The sequence below is a fragment of the Cyprinodon variegatus genome, unplaced genomic scaffold, assembly GCF_000732505.1.
Source record: "Cyprinodon variegatus isolate N-32 unplaced genomic scaffold, C_variegatus-1.0 Scaffold1469, whole genome shotgun sequence".
Taxonomy (NCBI): Eukaryota; Metazoa; Chordata; class Actinopteri; order Cyprinodontiformes; family Cyprinodontidae; genus Cyprinodon; species Cyprinodon variegatus.
In genome coordinates this window covers 93,525-113,288 of record NW_015151922.1, presented here as the reverse complement: position 1 = coordinate 113,288, position 19,764 = coordinate 93,525, and the positions used below count along the sequence as shown (strand labels likewise).

General features: G+C 39.5%; 1 protein-coding gene across 1 annotated transcript in view; it reads right to left on the bottom strand.

Moving 5' to 3' along the window:
• Window positions 1-19,764, bottom strand: part of brwd1 (bromodomain and WD repeat domain containing 1) — a 31,250-nt gene that overhangs the window by 4,270 nt on the left and 7,216 nt on the right. The window contains exons 8-38 of the mRNA XM_015403225.1: window positions 19,381-19,602; window positions 17,449-17,549; window positions 15,557-15,627; window positions 15,350-15,450; window positions 15,184-15,224; window positions 14,988-15,089; window positions 13,821-13,974; window positions 13,613-13,747; window positions 13,305-13,433; window positions 13,024-13,172; window positions 9,130-9,206; window positions 8,776-8,988; window positions 8,518-8,701; window positions 8,174-8,264; window positions 7,089-7,211; window positions 6,935-7,005; window positions 6,586-6,814; window positions 6,372-6,488; window positions 5,787-5,894; window positions 5,550-5,674; window positions 5,359-5,441; window positions 5,103-5,214; window positions 3,821-3,882; window positions 3,569-3,724; window positions 3,332-3,452; window positions 3,080-3,205; window positions 2,884-2,950; window positions 2,492-2,542; window positions 2,059-2,184; window positions 1,826-1,978; window positions 1,579-1,733 (exon numbers count right to left, since the gene is read on the bottom strand). Of these exons, the coding sequence (XP_015258711.1) occupies window positions 1,579-1,733; window positions 1,826-1,978; window positions 2,059-2,184; window positions 2,492-2,542; window positions 2,884-2,950; window positions 3,080-3,205; window positions 3,332-3,452; window positions 3,569-3,724; window positions 3,821-3,882; window positions 5,103-5,214; window positions 5,359-5,441; window positions 5,550-5,674; window positions 5,787-5,894; window positions 6,372-6,488; window positions 6,586-6,814; window positions 6,935-7,005; window positions 7,089-7,211; window positions 8,174-8,264; window positions 8,518-8,701; window positions 8,776-8,988; window positions 9,130-9,206; window positions 13,024-13,172; window positions 13,305-13,433; window positions 13,613-13,747; window positions 13,821-13,974; window positions 14,988-15,089; window positions 15,184-15,224; window positions 15,350-15,450; window positions 15,557-15,627; window positions 17,449-17,549; window positions 19,381-19,602 (3,755 nt within the window). The remainder of the gene's footprint in view (window positions 1-1,578; window positions 1,734-1,825; window positions 1,979-2,058; window positions 2,185-2,491; window positions 2,543-2,883; window positions 2,951-3,079; window positions 3,206-3,331; window positions 3,453-3,568; window positions 3,725-3,820; window positions 3,883-5,102; window positions 5,215-5,358; window positions 5,442-5,549; window positions 5,675-5,786; window positions 5,895-6,371; window positions 6,489-6,585; window positions 6,815-6,934; window positions 7,006-7,088; window positions 7,212-8,173; window positions 8,265-8,517; window positions 8,702-8,775; window positions 8,989-9,129; window positions 9,207-13,023; window positions 13,173-13,304; window positions 13,434-13,612; window positions 13,748-13,820; window positions 13,975-14,987; window positions 15,090-15,183; window positions 15,225-15,349; window positions 15,451-15,556; window positions 15,628-17,448; window positions 17,550-19,380; window positions 19,603-19,764) is intronic.

The following is a 19,764-nucleotide window of genomic DNA, read 5'->3' as shown; positions in this document are numbered from 1 at the left end:
GGAGAAAATCTAATTCAACATATCTTAAGGTTAAATGGTGGGAGAAAAAGCCAAAATAACAATAATTGATGATGTTTGGTCAAATATATATATATATATATATAACGCTCTGTTCCACATGTCAAGTTCTGGACTGTGGAAAGAATTTTCCTGGTAATGCATGGTGCGTTTTTTTTATTACGCCTAACACTAAAAGTAAACATTGTAACGACACTGAAAAGGCAAAATGCTGGAGGAATTGTTGGAATGTGTCAGCAGGACATTTTCATGTCTTCTGAGAATGTATTAGAATCACACCTTTATTGGTCAGAAGTGATTAAAGAAATCAATACTAAAATGGACTTTAATTTACCCTGTGATGTTACTGTAGTTTTCCTGGGTAATTTACCCCTGAAGCTGAAGAAGGCTGACAGGGATCTCCTATTAGTATTATTAGCAGGTGCAAAGAAAGCTGTAACCCGCAGGTGGCTTGACGTGGAACCACCAATCATGTTTGGACTGGAAGGACATTATTGAAGAAATTCACGCAATGGAGAAACTGACTTTTTCATTAACAGAGTTTATACAGGAATGAGTAACTAGCTTTTCAATGTTCTTAGAAATAATTTGAATGCCATCAACAAGTACCTATGACTCTCATTCAATTTATTTATTTATTTTATACACACACACACACACACACACACACACACACACATAGATTTCCAGCCACTTTTGTTGATATTGTTTAGCTTTTTCTCTGCCTCAAGCTTCTTTTCAGTGCAAGTATATCGAATATTTTTTTTATCATTATTAAAGCATTAAATGCCACGATAATCACATTTAATGCATTTTAATGCCAATTAAGGCCTTAATTTAAAAAAAACAACTAATGACTTATAAAGGTTTTTAATGACCAGCTGAAACCCTGATAAAGACTTGCCACTCATACGGTAAATACAAAAAATACTGGAAGAAACTGAACATTCACCAGAGCGTGATACCTATTGCATAATTAATGCAATAACTTTTTCTTGTTTTTTTTGTTCAATATTATTAAACTGCTCCTGTCAAACTAGTTGCTCTGTCATTTCTGCTGGAGGGGGGTCTAAATGTTCAATATATTTGTGTGTTTAAAAAATAAAAATAGAATAAAATATATACCGGTATATATATTAAAAAAAGAAGCTTTTCGAAATATCTGAAAATGTGCCATCAAAAAAAAAAAAACAAAGAAAAAAAACTGAAAAAAGGTTAACTGTAAATTTACAGTCATATGTTTATATTACTGTTTTTATATATTTTTTTACTACTTTTCAAGGCTGCACTTTAACAAAAATGAAATTGTCTAGAGAACTGTTCTAAACAAAGTTTCTTTTTGTTTTACACTTGTTTAAACAAAATGACAAATAATCTAAGTCTAATCTTTACAGAGGCTGAAAATAAAGGCTGGGAAATACAGCCAAATAATTATTTAACAAAAAGCAAAAAATAAATAAAATCAAGGCTGTATCAACAAAGCAGAACTAGAGCACAGCAGTCCATAGCGTATCATGTTAGATATTTTGAACAGCTAACCTCAGGTGAGGCGAGACTAACCTTGCTGAGGCATGATCCTGTGGCTGGGCTTTCTTGCGGAACCTCTGACTGCGGCGGAGCCTGTCGCTGCTCTTAACGGCAGTTCTGTACTCTGATATGATTGTTCTGATCTGCTCCTCGAAGAAGGCGGAGAGTCGCAAGGTCATGCTGTAAATCTAAAAGAAAAGCAAAGAGTTCACCAAGTTAAAAATCTCAAACAAAACCAAAAGAGGTTAGCGCTCCCTCCTCAGCAGGAGCCGTCCCTTACCTTGGAGCGTTTGTTCGGCGTGTAAGCCTTAGCATTAGCAAATATTAAGCGTGTATCTTTGCACAGCTCTATGGGGTTTTCATAGCGATCTTCCTCCAGGGTCCTTTTCACTGTGCCAAAGTCCATTGGAGTATCAATAATGTCAAGATAATCCTGGTTACAGAAAGACGACTTAGAGCGCAGCAAAAATGGAAACTTGGAGCCATTTCTTAGGAATCGATCTGTTCACTTACAGGATAGTTTTCTGGATCCACAGGCTGTCTGAAGGGTTCTGAGTCTTCACAACCAAATATGTAGTTAACCAGATGCCTACATTGTTCCTTCCAGGCATCTCGGTCAGGCAACACCTCCACAGAGTGCTGCAGAGATAAAAAATCAAACACAGCACGTCAGGACTTTGTTTCCTATTACATTCTGAAAATGACCAGAGAAACCAGCTAAAGTCCAGATTGGTGTTCCGCTCTAAAGCCTGTTTTCAAATGTACTCATTTAAAGGATCCAGCGGTTGTTTTAAGTTTCTACAAATAAGTAAATCTGCATTTAAGGGACAGAGCTGTTAAAAAAAAAAGAAAATTAAAAGAAAAGAAACCCCTGGTAAGCGCATCAGCGTCCAGTTTGATTTTGCTCTGAGCGTCTTTGAATTAATTTAGATTTTTCTGCACTCACCTGACGCAGTCTGTGTCCAGAAGATGTACCTGGTGCTTCTGTATCTTCTTCCTGCAGAGGGCAATCAAAACACCACTTATTCAATGCTTAAGTTCAGCATCAAGATCAGAAATAAAATAGAAAACAAACCAAATAACAAAAAGGTATTTGTTTTTTAATTTGGATGCAATCACTGAGGAGTCAGCAATCCCAACTACAGCGACTCTAGCTGAAGCCGACTTATTGCTCAGTTCGGCTTACATGGAAGCTAATGTAAATTCGCAAATTGCTTTTTAAGACAAACCGTTTAAACAGTCTAAAAACCAAATGGTAAAATAAATCCACATTGAGGAAAACCTGCAGAAAACAATCAAGCCTCCTAAATATCACTAGATTTTTCTTTGCGCACTTGCCTCATCGTCGTCATCCATTTCCTCCACAGCATTGTAAATCTCCATGATATCTGTGCAGCCTGGATTACTAGAAAAACATAAACAAGAAAACACAAAAGATACAGCTTTTATTTTTCACATTTTATTATGTCAGTTCTTAATAAAAAATAAATAAAGAGATAAAAAAAAATTGTGAGGAAAATCCAACAAATCTTACTTGACAAATTTCTGGAGGACGCTTGAGATGATTTTTGCAGAGTGGGCAATCTTGCTTCTTGGCTCATTGAAAGTGCGGGCATTATGTGCAATATACCTGGCTTCCCATACTAATGCAGAGAGGCGCCTGGGAAGCAAATGTACCAATCCTAATTTACTCACATTCCAACAGACTGGGAGAGAATAAAACTCCCGCTTTCAACCTTTGTCTATGTGGAGGCGGTTGGAGCCAATAATGGCGGGAGCAGCCTACCTGTAGAACCTGTTGATGAGCCGCAGTCTGATTGTGCCCAGGTCTGTGGGATAGGCAATCACGGTGCAATAGCTGGGATACTGGATTAAGTCCACTGGACCAGAAAATGGAGCTGCAATCTCTGCATCGAAAATCGCACAGAAACGCAGATTAATGGAACATCTAAGAAGGGAGAATAGATAAACGAGAACCTGAAGAACAGAGATATAAATATATCATATTCTTCAGCATACAGACCAAGAGTAATGAGCTGTTCGATTCCAGCGATGATGCGGTCACACTCCTCCTCCCTGCTCCTCTCACCCCACTCCCCTGGTACCGGTTTGTACATCAGCTCTTTCATCTCTTCGGCAGTCGCAGGGATACCTCCTCCATCGGCGTCTGGCTGCTGAGCTGAGAACGGATAATAGAGAGCGCCATAGCTATTAGCAATCAGGGACTACAAGAGAACACAAAACTTTTGCTTTGAAACACTTGAGCTGGCATTACCATCCTCATTAATAGGTTCCACGTCCCAGGGACTCAGTTTTTCAGTTTCTCCATTGTCCCATCTATTAAAAACCAAACATGGGATAAATTCACATTGCTTTGTCACCATTTGAATAATTAAATGTAAAAATCAGCTGAAAATTTCACTAGAAGTCAAATAAGTGTTTCTGATTTCTGCCTCTTCTCACATAAAACAGCAGCATAATATAAATCAAAACAGCATCATTCCCTCTAATAAGTAAAATAAAGAAAATCACAGCCTTATGCTGATTATAGCTATCTGAACATACTGAAAAGTAGGACTGAAACATTTATCAACAATGGAAATAATCTTTAATCTCTAATCAAATGATTAGGGGTGTTAATCTGCAAGACTTTGGTGATACAATTCACATCATAATACATGCTTCACAACACCTTAGAACCCAATGGCCTGTAATTATATAGTGCTTTGGTCATGCCAGGAGACATGACCAAAGCCATGATGCTTGCTTGGAATATATTATTACTTTTAAGATCAATTCTGCTGTATATTCCCAGCAGAAATATAATTAAATATTGCAATATTTGACAGAATCTTTTTTTTTTTTTGCCCTCCTACAGGCTGCTCCCCAGGCTCCACACAATGACAGCCCATTGCAATTGTTTATTTTTGGACATAAAAAGGATTTACATTAACATAACACCTAATTAGTGAATATAGACCCTAAATCAAGAGATTTGCGGATAGATCAAGTTAAAGCAGAAATAAAAAACTCAAAATTTCTATTCTGAACTCCAAGTGGAGTTATAACTTCAACTTGTTCTAATCTTGGAAAAAGAAATCTCATTTTATACGATTTGCTTTGAAATTATCTATCCAATTATGAAAAAAAAATAGCGATGGGTAGATGGATAAACTCTTACAAATACACGTACATGCACATATAAAAGGCTTATTTTTAAAATGTTATCTGGATATTCCATTCAAAAAGAATTTCAAATCTGTTGTAGTGCATCATTTTAAGGTGAAAAACACGCATTTGTTAACTCACTAAGAGTACCTCTTTAGATTATTCAAAGAAACATTGCTAGAGTAATCAATCGATAGCAGCAGCTCTTATATGCAGATTTTCCCACGTCGTATTGCATCACTAAAGGTAATACATTTCTAATCTCATCACAAATACTTCTATAATTATCATAAACTTAAGACGCTCAATCATTTATTATTACTAGTAGTAAAATAAGTGTAGTACAGAAATCTGCTTTAGATCAATATGACGGCACCTATCCTTCCCACCTGACTTTGAAGCACTGGAAGAGACTGTCTGGGTATTCTGGCTGGTACGGCTCCTGACAGACGATGGTTCCAAACCACCAGGCATCGTCAATCACTGAACGAAACCTGTCATCTACCAGACATAGAACAACAGGGTAAGGACTAAATTCTTAGGGTGAAAACCTCAAAGCAGAAAACAAATACAAACTGGGAAACTTTACTTCTTTGATTAAATTTTTGGGGTTAAATTAAAACGAAGAAGTGCGTCCTAACTCACTTGGTTGCCAGTTCCGACGGAGCGCCTCGTCGTAACTTTGCCTCAACACCAGAAAATCAATAACATCCGGCATGTCATGGTACCTGCAGAAAAAAAACAAAAACATTTGCGATATAATGTCTTCTTCTGAAAGCCATCACTACAAAAACACAACTACTGTATGAGAGCATAACTGAACAGGAGATGCCTACTTGATAGAAAAGGACTTGTCTGTGATCTTCTTGGTGCCGTGGTCAATCAGAGTCAGCTTCAGACAGCAGAGCGTTGGAGGGCAAACCTCGTATTTGATTCCAGTGATCTTCACAAACTCTTGGTCCTAAGAAACATGCAGATTTTTTTTATTTCATCTGAGCTGATCAGGGTTTTAGCATCACATGGACTCTATTGATGACGATGTTCTCTGAAAACAAGCTTCTTAAGGCTTTTACCCGCAGCTCCATTTTCTTCCACGGCTGCTTTTCCAGGTTGATGGGATAAAGCTCGTTTCGACTCACGGCCTCAACATAGGCCTCATGGCCCTGACGAAAGTAGATCACCTGAGTGAAACAAGATTTAACTTTCATTAAGTGGTGTCCTACCGTGAAGGTAAAAGCTTTGCCCTGAGCCAGCACTAAACAGAACAAAACATTTTTTAAAGATATGTAGCTAATGCCATCTTGTTTCGACCTTTTTAAAGCAGAAGCTTAAAAATATGTATTTTTTTGCAAACTGTGTCAACTGAAAGAGGTAGATGGGTGAAAATTTCCACTCAGAGCGCAAATTGCTAACACTTCTTATTGCCCTTCTGCACAATAAAGCAGGTGGTGGCATCATGCTAGGGAAAATTAAATGCAATCATTTTTGGTAGTAGCATCAAAAAGAGGCATGTCCTCAGACAAAAAAAAAGAAATAAAGCTGTCAACTCATGAAAATTATTAGTCGTTCATTGTTCTTAATGAAAAACTATTCAATAAATAGTAAGATGGGATCCTGGAGATCATAAAAGGAGGACTGATGAGACTAAGGTATCGTACCTCATCGCCCATCTGAGGAACGAAAGGAGACTTCCTGGGAATGACATCAGTGATCCACGCAGACGGCCTGAACTCGTTCGACACCTCTCTGTTAATAGAAGGTCTGGGCTTTGGACGCTGATTGGAGCACAAATGGTAAACCGCTCAGATTAGACCTGATCTTGTTTTATCAAAGACAAAAAGAAAAAAATATATACATAAATGGTCTGCTCACCCGGGGTGATTTGGCTTTGGCTTTTTTAGATTTCTCTTTGCTTTTTTTCTCTGGTTTTTCCTCGTCCTCTTCACTTTGCTGCCTTTCCTCTTCTTCCTCATGCTCTTCCTCCTCTTCTTCAGAGCTGCTGAGTCTGCGCCTCACTCGTTTCCGCGACGACAGAGGGGTGGAGGGCTGCAGGTTTATGCCAGCGTCTGCTGTCCAGTCGGAGTACTCACTGGAAGTATGGCTGTCCAATCAGAAAGGAGAAGCCCAGTTTAAAGTCAAGGACCCTGAGACGATAACGGTCTGAAACAAGCACTTAGAGGAGAATAGAGCAGGGTGGACAGACAAATTCAAAGACTCGTACTTTGAGCTGTCACTCGTCCACTCTTCGTCGTCGTTGGAGGAATCCAGTTCACTGCCTTCCAATTCGTTGTCCTGAGAAATGAAGGGAAAATGAAAACTGGGAGGTGTACGGCAAATTTATACAAAACTCACAATAAGAGTGTATGGTGGATTACCTCTGAGTGTATATCGGAGCTGGCAGTCTCCTCGCCTTCCTCACATGAGAACTCGATAAACTCTGCAGAACCTTTGTGGCCATGAGCTCTCTTTGTGGTGGAGGGCTCCTCGTCTGAATCATCCTAAGGAGAGAAATGGCCGAGTCAGGAAAACAGACCAACGGCTTCACAAAGAGAACGTCCAGTTACATCCTCTCAGTAAAATGGGATAGAAACAACGTTAATGTTTTTTTTTTTTTTTTTACAATCAATTTTGATAATAAATACTAACCTCAATTCACACTTTGATAAAGTTTAAATATAATTAGCGGGAAAAGAAAAAAAAAAAAAGGATTTTAATACAGAGATGTTAGATCCATGTTGTTTCTACTTAGTCCTTGGAAAACCTGTAGATCAATGAAGACCAACCATATAAGGTAAGACTATTCACAGAAGGCTTTGTCAAAGTATATTAACAGAAAATTTAGTGGAGGGGAAATGCTTTAGAAAAAAGTTAAGCAAACAACATTTTAAAGATGAAACGTTTCCATTCAACTGCTCCCTTCCACAGTGAGTCATTACACTGCAAAAATTGAAGCCAAAGACATAAGACATGTTTTCTTAATCTAAGTGTATTTTTTCTTGAATTAAGCAGGTACGTATCTGAGGCATTTTGTTAATGGATAAGAATAAGAATTTACATTTAAAATAAGAAAAAACAATAGTCTCTTATTTCAAGTGTATTTTATCCAATAATCTTATTTTAAGGCTAAACATACTAATTCCATTGGTGGATCATCTTATTTACCTACTCAAATTAAGGTAAAAAAATTCATTTGAAGAATTTTTTTTACTCATTTCAAGATTTTTTTCGTAACCTACAACCTGCTCAGACTTGGCAGATTTCTTATGCTGGATGTCCTTTCTGACCAAACCAGGATTTGAATCACAGTTCCTCATTATTACAGTTAAAGGACCTAAACCATTTCCCCATCCATTTTTAAGTCTTATTATTTAATCAACTCCTGAAATACATGATAATGTTGGAAGAAATTCCAAACTGGAACCAAAGCAGATGTTTGACCACAGAGGAGCAGGCGCCCTACCCGACAGCTGCCATACAAGATCCTTCTCTTCTTCATGTTGTAGAGGAGCACCTCCTCATCCCCTTTGGCAGTTCGGACATCCTCCTGGTTCCTGAAACAGAAGGTGATATCAGAATCTACTAATAAACACCCTAAATTAATATTTTTCCATAGCCAACCCATGGCTATTTAATGGTATCAATAACATATCTGCATATGCTGAAATCATTCACTCCAAACAGGTAAACAGAAGGTTGATTCTTGAAAATCAGATTCTAATTTAGGATTTTAAAATGGATCTTTGACCCAAGAAGGATGATAAACTCTTGGTACCAAAGCGAGCATCTACTTCAGGCAGAACTGACCTGTAACTACTGTTCACCAGCTCGGGTACCACCACCCTGCGTCTCCAGGCCTGCAGGTCTCTTTCTGTGGCCATCTGACTCCGAGGAGCATTTTGGTGCATCTGTCTGACACCCTCCACTTGTCCACTGCGTCTCAGACCCACATTAGGTGGCGACTGCACGTCGGCTCGATCGTTCACTGACACTAAGAGAGAAAAGTGAACACAGAATTAAGGACACTGTTTTTCATATAGTACAATATAGGAACTTGGTTGATACCTCTGCGTGGAGTACTTGGTGCTGGTGCCAAGACTGGACCTTCAGGTCTGGCTTCCGGACCTGGTGCTGCTTCGCTCTCAAGCTGGTTCTGTCGGTCCTGTTGTTCCTGCAGCTGTCTGATAGCCTGGTCTAGAAGGCTGCTACGTCTCACAGAGATCTCCTCGGGCTCCGTAGTCTGCTGGCTGATCACCTGCTCCACCACCTCTCCATCGCCTGCAGAGATGAACAACTACAAGTCAGCAGCCATCATTACTGGATGTTGGTTAATGAGTAATAAAAAAATAAATAAATGAAATGTCCTGGCTATATAATTCCTGTAATCAAATGATTAGATTGTTTAAATGTCAGCCTTACTGGTGGCTACATATCCGAGCTGAGGAACCAGGTGCTCTGCAGCGATGTTCTCCCTCCCCGGGACCAGGCGCTGGTATCTGGAAATAAAAGCGATTTCAGGTTTTGTAGGGAAATAATATCAACAAAACAGGTGATATCACCTGAAGCTCTTTAGCTTCAATGGAACTCAGAATGACTGGATGTTAAATTTGAAGGATTGCCAGCAAATTGTGGGATCCAAAATTATATTGTCTAGAGATTGTAACTGAACATTTTTCAGCAAGCCAACCTCCATTTAGCCACTCAATAGTCGTTCCAGAGAATGAGCATTTTGACCAACCCAGCAGGTGGAAAACAGTCGGTTTGTGGACAGTCATGGCTTAGCTAAAGAAGCTCATTGGGAACCCACAGCTGCTCATAAGTCAGGAAAGGCCTTAAGGCCGTAAATCGAAATGTTACAAGTGGTTACCGTGGAATATCGCAGAGGATATTGTTTAGAGGCCTAAAGCGATGCCTGCTCTGGTCAGGGGAAAGTGGAAGAGGTGAAAATGAATCCATGGGTCACCAACAAGGCTGTATTGGTGAATTCAGATGAAGGAAGAACCAGTTCTCCAGGATAAAGCTCACAGAAGCCCACTTGGCAATTGTAAATGCTTGCGGGACAAAGTCTTCTGTTTTTGTCAGATTAAATAAATGTCTACTATATTTCATTTAATAAATAAGGATCCCTCGACCCCAAGGACATCAGTCTCCACTGTCAAACCAGGCTGTGGGAAACTAATGCTACCTGGAGTTTTTTTTTTCCATTCATCCCATGGACCTGAATTACAGTAAAAAGCAAACCCCTGATCGTGATTTTCAAAACCGAAACAATTTAAACTATTTTAATAGAAATGCCAACAGGATTTTGGAAAAAGCACCAATTTAACAATCACATCTTCTCCAAATGATTTTTGTTTTTAATATTTGCCATCAACACCTTTGTTTATAAATGTTCAAGATCAGCCTGTTTTTCAGAGTAGTCCTATTTCTCTGACTGTGACTGGCTGGGTGTGCTCTTTATCCTCTGACATGGGAGCTGGATCGGAGCTCGTCCGCCTGGCTGAGTGTTTCCTGGACGGGGCCGCCTGTAGAGCTTGTCGACAGTTGCCATTTGTATCTCTGCTTCTGTCTCCTTGAACCCCAGTCAGCCCCGGCAGATGGCCGCTCACACTGAGCCTGGTCCTGGTCAAGGTTTCTTCCTTTTAAAATTGAGTTTTTCCTCTCCACTGTCGCTACAAGCATGCTTAGTGTGAGGGATTGCCTTCGAGTCAATAAGTCAATCGAATCAACTGGTTTTCCTTAGATAGAAAACTTTGAATGAATCTGACTGTATGATCTGGTTGAACATTTATGAAAATCTTGTTTAATGCAGAGAGGCCAACTTTGAATGAAGAGAAAAACGTGAAAATGTAAATCATAATATGCTCAAACATAAATAATATTTTAACCAAATCATATTCAGTGTGACCAAAATCATAATGGTTGGCAACTCCGTTTTATGTCGAATTACTTACACAAAGGGAAAGGTCACCCTTTTTTCAGTTATAATCAAGTAATAAATGTTTAGATTATTAGGGTTTAAAAAAAATTTGCATGTTGGCTTTTAAATAGAAGGTAAGAAAAAAAAAACAAATCTAAAGGACAAAAATATTAATTCCAAATCTAGAACTTGTATTATTAATGTTCAGAGAATTAACATTTTAAATAAAAATCAGTCTTAAGATTTAAAACGGAAGCCTTTTTTACCGGGGTGGATGGGGGTTTCCATCTACATCTACTAAGAAGGGAGGGGGCATCAGATGGGGCGCCTGCTGCGTCTGCTCATCCAACACAAAGCCATTGGAATCTCGAATCAGCGGCCGGTAATCTGTGTGGAAGAACACCTGGTCCGGAAGCTGTGGAAACCAAGAAAAGCGTTAGTCGACAGGCTTCAGATACAATTTTTCTTTATTTCCACTTCTCTGTACTAAAATGTCTATAAAAAGGTTGGTTTTCATTACTAAGACAAAAAATTAAAACAGTCTTGCCTTTTCATAGGGTTTGGAGCTGCCGAAGCCAAAGATGAGCAGATGGCCGTGCGAGTCTGTGCAGGCGAACCGCTGACCATCAGGAGTGAATTTGCAGTCAAATACAGCTCCGTGACCCTGACCCTCAATCTGGAATGAGTAACACAAAGCGAGGAGACCAATGAACAATGGTTGGTTGTAAACAGTTGGAAGCACTGCATTCATTTGTCACCATTAAATTCACTGAAAGCAGCTGAATTGTGCTGCATTACTGGCAAGTTCCCCGTTCTGTAAGAATCCTACCCAGATGGTGCAGAAAGTGTGCGTACCATGTTAAAGTAATGCTTGGTGTTTGTTCCTCGCTGCAGATCCCAGATGAAGACATTCCCATCATGGCCGGCAGACAGGATGATCCTGGGATCAAAAGGGTGCGGTTCAAGGACAAACACCTCAGCCTCATGGCCCTAAAAACATCAGCGAAGGTGTTAATACTTTCTTGAATGCTAACGGGAACGGAGTGCATTACTGGAGCCTTACTTTAAGGATATGTAGCAGCTGTCCTGTGTAGGAGTTCCACACTTTGAGGAGATGGTTGTCAACAGCCGTGACGACTGTATTGTCATGGCGATCCCACGCAACCATGGTAACTTTTGGTTTGAAGTAGCTCTCCTCTTCGTTTGCATGTTCAGCACTAACCCAAGAAAGGAAAGAATGGGAAGTTAGAACCAGAGCAGTAGCAGGCTTCCCAGTTCAACTTACCAAAACAAAACGATTTCCAGCCTGCATCTGATGGTGCTATCTAAACAAGAGGAAGGTTTAACCAAACAAACTGTTGCAGTAGGCAGGCTGAAAAAGGTTTTTATTTAACTGTATGCAAACAATGGATCCACCGACAGTTGGCTTTGCCTTGATCGGCTCTGATCTGGCTCACAAAAAGAAAAGAAAATGAAAAAAAAAAAATAGATCTGGTGGTTGAACTAGCACAATATTACCCGACAGAGGCACAAAAGAATACGCACCTTCGATGCATATTTAAAGTTTGGTGAAATCCCAAGTTTAGGAGCAGAATACANTGAACCACGAAAATGGACCCGCAGGGCAACCATGTATAAATATTAGTGCGCATGCCCAACATTTCGTCGTCTATTTTTGCTTTGGCACGACAGCGCCACTTACAGGTCTGGCATACATTTTGCAGCGTTTTCATGCATTCGTGTGGACGATCACATTTATTTTACGTCTCCGTCTTTACGACAGACGTTGTGGAAAATATTAGCGTTTCATGCTGTTTTGACTTCGTGTGGACGGGGCCTTAGTGTGAGGGATTGCCTTTGAGTCAATATGTAAATCGAATCAACTGCTTTTCCTTAGATAGAAAACTTTTAATGTATCTGACTGTATGATCTGGTTGACTTGTAAAGTGCCTTGAGATGACATGTGACATATGTAAACTGCATTGAATTGAACATTTATGAAAACCTTGTTTAATGCAGAGAGGCGAACTTTGAATGAAGAGAAAAACGTGAAAATGTAAATCATAATATGCTCAAACATAAATAATATTTTAACCAAATCATATTCAGTGTGACCAAAATCATAATGGTTGGCAACTCCGTTTTATGTCGAATTACTTACACAAAGGGAAAGGTCACCCTTTTTTCAGTTATAATCAAGTAATAAATGTTTAGATTATTAGGGTTTAAAAAAAATGTGCATGTTGGCTTTTAAATAGAAGGTAAGAAAAAAAAAACAAATCTAAAGGACAAAAATATTAATTCCAAATCTAGAACTTGTATTATTAATGTTCAGAGAATTAACATTTTAAATAAAAATCAGTCTTAAGATTTAAAACGGAAGCCTTTTTTACCGGGGTGGATGGGGGTTTCCATCTACATCTACTAAGAAGGGAGGGGGCATCAGATGGGGCGCCTGCTGCGTCTGCTCATCCAACACAAAGCCATTGGAATCTCGAATCAGCGGCCGGTAATCTGTGTGGAAGAACACCTGGTCCGGAAGCTGTGGAAACCAAGAAAAGCGTTAGTCGACAGGCTTCAGATACAATTTTTCTTTATTTCCACTTCTCTGTACTAAAATGTCTATAAAAAGGTTGGTTTTCATTACTAAGACAAAAAATTAAAACAGTCTTGCCTTTTCATAGGGTTTGGAGCTGCCGAAGCCAAAGATGAGCAGATGGCCGTGCGAGTCTGTGCAGGCGAACCGCTGACCATCAGGAGTGAATTTGCAGTCAAATACAGCTCCGTGACCCTGACCCTCAATCTGCAATGAGTAACACAAAGCGAGGAGACCAATGAACAATGGTTGGTTGTAAACAGTTGGAAGCACTGCATTCATTTGTCACCATTAAATTCACTGAAAGCAGCTGAATTGTGCTGCATTACTGGCATGTTCCCCGCTCTGTCAGAATCCTACCCAGATGGTGCAGAAAGTGTGCGTACCATGTTAAAGTAATGCTTGGTGTTTGTTCCTCGCTGCAGATCCCAGATGAACACGTTCCCATCATGGCCGGCAGACAGGATGATCCTGGGATCAAAAGGGTGCGGTTCAAGGACAAACACCTCAGCCTCATGGCCCTAAAAACATCAGCGAAGGTGTTAATACTTTCTTGAATGCTAACGGGAACAGAGTGCATTACTGGAGCCTTACTTTAAGGATATGTAGCAGCTGTCCTGTGTAGGAGTTCCACACTTTGAGGAGATGGTTGTCAACAGCCGTGACGACTGTATTGTCATGGCGATCCCACGCAACCATGGTAACTTTTGGTTTGAAGTAGCTCTCCTCTTCGTTTGCATGTTCAGCACTAACCCAAGAAAGGAAAGAATGGGAAGTTAGAACCAGAGCAGTAGCAGGCTTCCTAGTTCAACTTACTAAAACAAAACGATTTCCAGCCTGCATCTGATGGTGCTATCTAAACAAGAGGAAGGTTTAACCAAACAAACTGTTGCAGTAGGCAGGCTGAAAAAGGTTTTTATTTAACTGTATGCAAACAACGGATCCACCGACAGTTGGCTTTGCCTTGATCGGCTCTGATCTGGCTCACAAAAAGAAAAGAAAATGAAAAAAAAAAAATAGATCTGGTGGTTGAACTAGCACAATATTACCCGACAGAGGCACAAAAGAATACGCACCTTCGATGCATATTTAAAGTTTGGTGAAATCCCAAGTTTAGGAGCAGAATACATCAGTTGATGCATGAAAAGTGACATTCGTGCAATTTATTTAAAACGACTGCTTTCATAAACAAACCAGCAGGCTTGATTCCCCATGTTATGGGTTTCAGTATTTGCTGATAAAAAACTGATAACCTGCAACTTGATCAAAGAAACCCAGATATGATAATCGTCAAGATAAAAAGCCTGATTGGAGATTTTCTAATGAATTATACAAACCAAGTAAATGTAAATCAGGAATTTACATTACACTTGGGTGTTTACACTGGAGAGGGTGGAAAGCCAGTAAAGAGTTAAATATAAAACAGGAATAATCAAAGATTTAAAAAATGGTATAAGGTTTGCTTTTTTTTTTTTTTGTTTGCTTTTTTTTTGGGAGGGGGGGTTCCCCCATCACAGTATAATCAATCAATATAACATTGAATGTTCTTCAGTCTTTCCCAGTAAGCGATACAAAATCTTCATCACTTAGAAAAACCTGTTTTTTCCCCAACAGATGTCAGAACCATTTAACCAAACACACCTGGACAGATGAAGGTTATTCAGTGTAACATACTCCAATTACACAATCGGCAATCAAAAAGCCAAAAAGACAAATAATGGTTTTGAACCCATGCCAGCTAACAACCAAATCGACCCTTACCCTGGTAGAGTTGCAGACATGCTGAGTAAGATGCACCTCCACCGCTGCCGCTGGTGGAGCTTCCAGATCCGAGCCGTTCCATCCCGACTTCCACTTACAAACCTGAGGCAGAAGGCAGCTTCCTTTGTACATGGCTACATTTAACGCAGTAATGACTTCCCACAACTAAATATAATGCTGCAGTAAATCCACACACCTTTCACCTGAGTGGCAAAACTGGATGCTATCCACTTTATCCTAAAAAAAACAAACAAAAAAAACAACATATAGTGGTTAAAAGTCAAAATCCTAAATCTTTGTCAGGTTTATATTACAAAGAGCTTTACTAGAAGCTGTATGCTAGAAAACTGAAGCTAGCTAACCGTGTGCTCATGCAGCTCTGAGATCTTCTCTGGACTCCCGCTTCCAAGGTAGTATATTCTAATGACATCGTCTGTACTTCCTGTTGCTAAGAACATCCCGCCTGAAAAGATCATATAGTGATCAGTTTAAAGCGTTCAAACCCAAATGTGTAAAACCATAAGCTTAGCATCCAAAATCAAACCTGTCAGCAAAGAACAGGAAATTACCTGGACTGAAAGAGGAGCAGATAGTCTGGACGCCTGGCCTTGGCCGCTCTGTAAATTTGTGAGGCCGATCGCTTTGGAAAAGAGCAGACAAAAATAATGGATCATTCAGTGAAAAAGTTGGATAAAGATCACACTTGTCAACCGTATAACCTTATCAATTCCACTAATCCATCAATTCTCTGGTATCCAATCCAACTTTATTTATATAGTACCTTAAAGAAACCAACAGTACCAAAGGAAAATTACTAAAATTAATACAAGAAAGAATACAAAAAGAAGAAGAAAGAATACAAAAAAGAATTATAATTGGAACCCTGGACATCTTGTATAGAACTTAAGTAGTGTTTGATCTGTCCTGTATAGATTTCTAATTCTAGAACCTTTCGATCCAGCCATGATATGTTGCACAACTGAACGCACTTCTGGGAGTCCACTTTTGATTTATACATTACAATTCATCAGATTTGTGAACCTATAACGATCCTGTCTGCTATCATCACTAGAGAAAGCATAAGAATCAACCCACACCAACATCATGTAGAGTTTGGGACCTTCTAAATCAGGGGTCACCAAGTAAAAATCAGCAGGGTCCAAATATAGAAAATCATCAACCAGTAAAGATTCAAACACATTTTTTACATTTTTACATTTTAAAATCTAAAGTGTTTTTTGAAGTAGAGAACATCTTTCAGTTTGGTATATGGACAATTTCCTGAATCACATATTTTATAAAAAACCTGAACACCTGAACTAACCTTAATGACAGCAGTGGGCTTTAGGCTGCCCTGCAAGGCTTTAAACCGCGGTTTGAATGGTGACAAAACCATTCCAAAGCCATTCCAGACTCATTAGTGAGCTTATATACCTATTCCCAAAAACTAAGAACATTTGTTTAAATGATTGGATGCAAACTATTGGTACCAGGGAGCAGATTTCTCATCTGAATCAAAATATTGATTTTATACTAAGGCTTAAAAATTTCATAAAATCCAGTCAAAATGCCTAAGAGCGCCTCTCACAACTTCAAAAGAATCTTCTCATCTCAGGCCTGGATGAAGAGATGCTGAGTTTGGAAGCAGAGAACAAACATAGTTCATACAAACCATGTATGATCCTAATTATTCCTGTTACAAAAATCCACAACAAAACAACAATATTTGGGCAGAAACTGAAAATATGCTGGCTGGATGATGGTGGGGATTTTTTCATATGTCATATTAAATTAAGTGTTCGCTTCCGCGTGTTTTGCTCTTGAATTTAATAATATCGCGCATGCTATCCTTGAGCTCCGAGGAAGTCGGAGCTCAGCAATACGGGAGGAACAGCAGAGGCTGTAGGCTTTGCTTTGCGCAGGACGTCTGAAGCGCAGGATGTGGGATTTTGGGGTCAGACACTGTCGTCGGACAACATGTGGTAATTTATAAATGTTTTAAATTAGGTTGGGTCCAGATTAGTCAGCAGGTGGGTCCGGATCTGGACCGTGGTCCGCTAATCCATGACCTCTGTTCTAAACAATATACTTTTATTTAAAATGCAAGTTATTTTTATTTTACCTTTGTTTTAACAAAGTTTTCCCGACAAAAAAGCTGGAGCCAGGAGGCAGCAAAAGTTACACAACTACAATGAGAGCAAAAACTCAAATGCTGACAGAAATTAAGGAAAACAATCCGAACTCTAGTTGTCTCAGAGCAAGTCCAGTTAAATTTCCAGTCTTTCTGCAACACGTTCCACATGGACAGAGCCAAGCAAACAAAAACACTCTTTCATAATTCCTTTTGGAGAACAAATAGGCATCTGGATGCAACGAATAAAAATTAAACCTTCCTGGGGTTAAATCATTTTTTAGAATCTATAATAAACATCTGAATTTCGCTAAAACAAACGGAGCTCACCTGAAGTTAATGTTGTCGACGTCCCACTGCCAGAAGCAGACTGTGGCGTCCGTTCCAGTGGACAGCATGTAACGCTTGGAGCCCTTGGCAAAAGGTGAAAACTAAAAACAAAGGAAACAAAGATGAATAGTTAACAAGGGGTTAAAAACTAACCGTGACCCTTGAAAGATTTTTAAAGAGACTGAAGTATGGGGTGTGATAAGAACATGGCAGCTAGCTTAGCCATTGGGAAGTAAGAACATTGAGCAAAGGGACACTAGTCATTAAACCCCCTCCCCTCAAAACCCGAAGTTGAGCAAGGCTTTAAAGAGCCCAGAGGGCCGAAACTTTATCAGCTAGAGCCACTTGTTTCAAGGCACTGACTCAGCGATCCTCGACAGCGGAGCTGCAGAAATGGCAGAGGGCAGGATGGCTCGGTATAGAGGTTCATGTCTGAGTTTTATTTTATACCTGAATGGGGGTATGATGAAAAAAAGCCTGTTTACTATTTGAACAGGTGGAAAATTCAACTACAGTAGCCACTTATTCGATATTGGATAGGGGGGGTTAAATAAATAAATAAAAAGTGGCAACAATCTCACTCAGCCACCTCCTAAAAACATTTACAGAGCTCAAAAGCACACCAACAAAAAAGGCTTCTTTCACTTGTGTAGCATGTGAAGCAGTTCTGTACTTATTTCAGATCATAGTGGAAGTGAAAGCTGGGGGGACAAAACAAAACTGGTTCTCAAGTGACCTGCTTTAGAACCAGTTTATAATACATGAAGATACATTTAAATCTACATTAAGTTTACCTGGGCTGTTGAGTAACATGTGATGAGGATTTTTGGACAAAGATCACAGATAAATGTTGTAATCTTTTACAATGAAACAAGGAAGAAAAATCTGTGCTTCAGCGCAGAAGGTTAGATCCTTTGTACAGTGACCTTGGGTGGCCAGAAAGGTGCCTTTAAAATGTATTATTAACAGTGTCTTTTCTTTAGCAGAACGACCTTCTACTCTTTCGCCCTCTAATAAGGGTGTATACATCCCCTGACCTAGTGGGGGAAAAGAAAAGGGAAAAAAAAGAAACTAATTGTTTAGGCAGGTTAACTGCAGCAGTGCTGCAGGAGAACATTCAGTGCTGCTAATAGATGCACAGCGAGCGAAAAATTCTTTAGCAAATGACCAACTGAACAGAATTCATAAATAAACTGTCAACTTGGTGAAACTGCAACCATTGACCCCTCTGCCTTAAAACACAAGTCAGGCCAATGAGTGAAGGTTTGGCTGATTTTTAAGCATTTGGGAACAGCATCGAAAGAAAGAAAGCTTGCAACCAGAGAGCCCAGCGTGCACTGATCAGGCTCCACATCTCTGACAAAGATGGAAAAAAACGGTGACTCAAAATATTTGATATGAATAAAAGAAATGTGTGTTGGGGGTCTTTTATATACGTTGATATAGTGATTAATTATGCTGGATTTTTCTTAACTAAATTTGTATCAAAAAAGTACAAACATACAAAAGAATAGATAAAAGAAATAGATCCTAAAATCTATCAGTGTTATGCCCTTGGATGTCATTAGGAAGAAAGTGAGTTCAAAGACTCCAAAAAACAATCCCCACTGACCCAACTTACTCTGAATCATCATGGGGTGTTCTGTACTTATAAAAAGGTTCTGACCCATTTCGCCTTGTTCTTCACCAGCTTTAAAGACTAACCCCATTCTCTGCTGAGGCACCACTACGTCCATTAAGCGATAAGCGACTTGTAGAGTTTCCATCGAAAGAGGCAATACTAGGAAATACTTATCTAGCTTTCAAAAACTTCAACTTCATATTATAAAAGTTTAGACAAACATAACCTGCCCCTCATTTTAACCCTTACAACAGGAGAAAGTCCCACATTGATGAATAGGAGTTGTGTTTAACTGGAACAGATTTCTTTACCTGAAGGGAGGTAATGGATCCGCTGTGTCCCTGTAGCACAGCAACAGGGGCGCAGGTTCGAAGGCACCACACACGGATGGTCTTGTCACAGCTTCCTGCAGCAATTAATGTGTTTTCATAATTGACCGCCAAGTCTGTGATTTCTGCAGAGTGTCCTCTCAACGTCGAGTGAAGCCTTCCATCAAATGAAGACCAAATCTTCACCAAACAATCATCTGAACCCTTAAAAAAAAGAAGTTATTTTTGTTTTAGGACACACTGTAGGGTGGATCAGATAGAAACAGATTACAGAAGCACATCACAACATATTTAGAAGAGATGTCCTGAGGAAATGGTCAATATCTGAGACAGCTGTTAACGTGGAACTGCCTGGGTTTATATTTG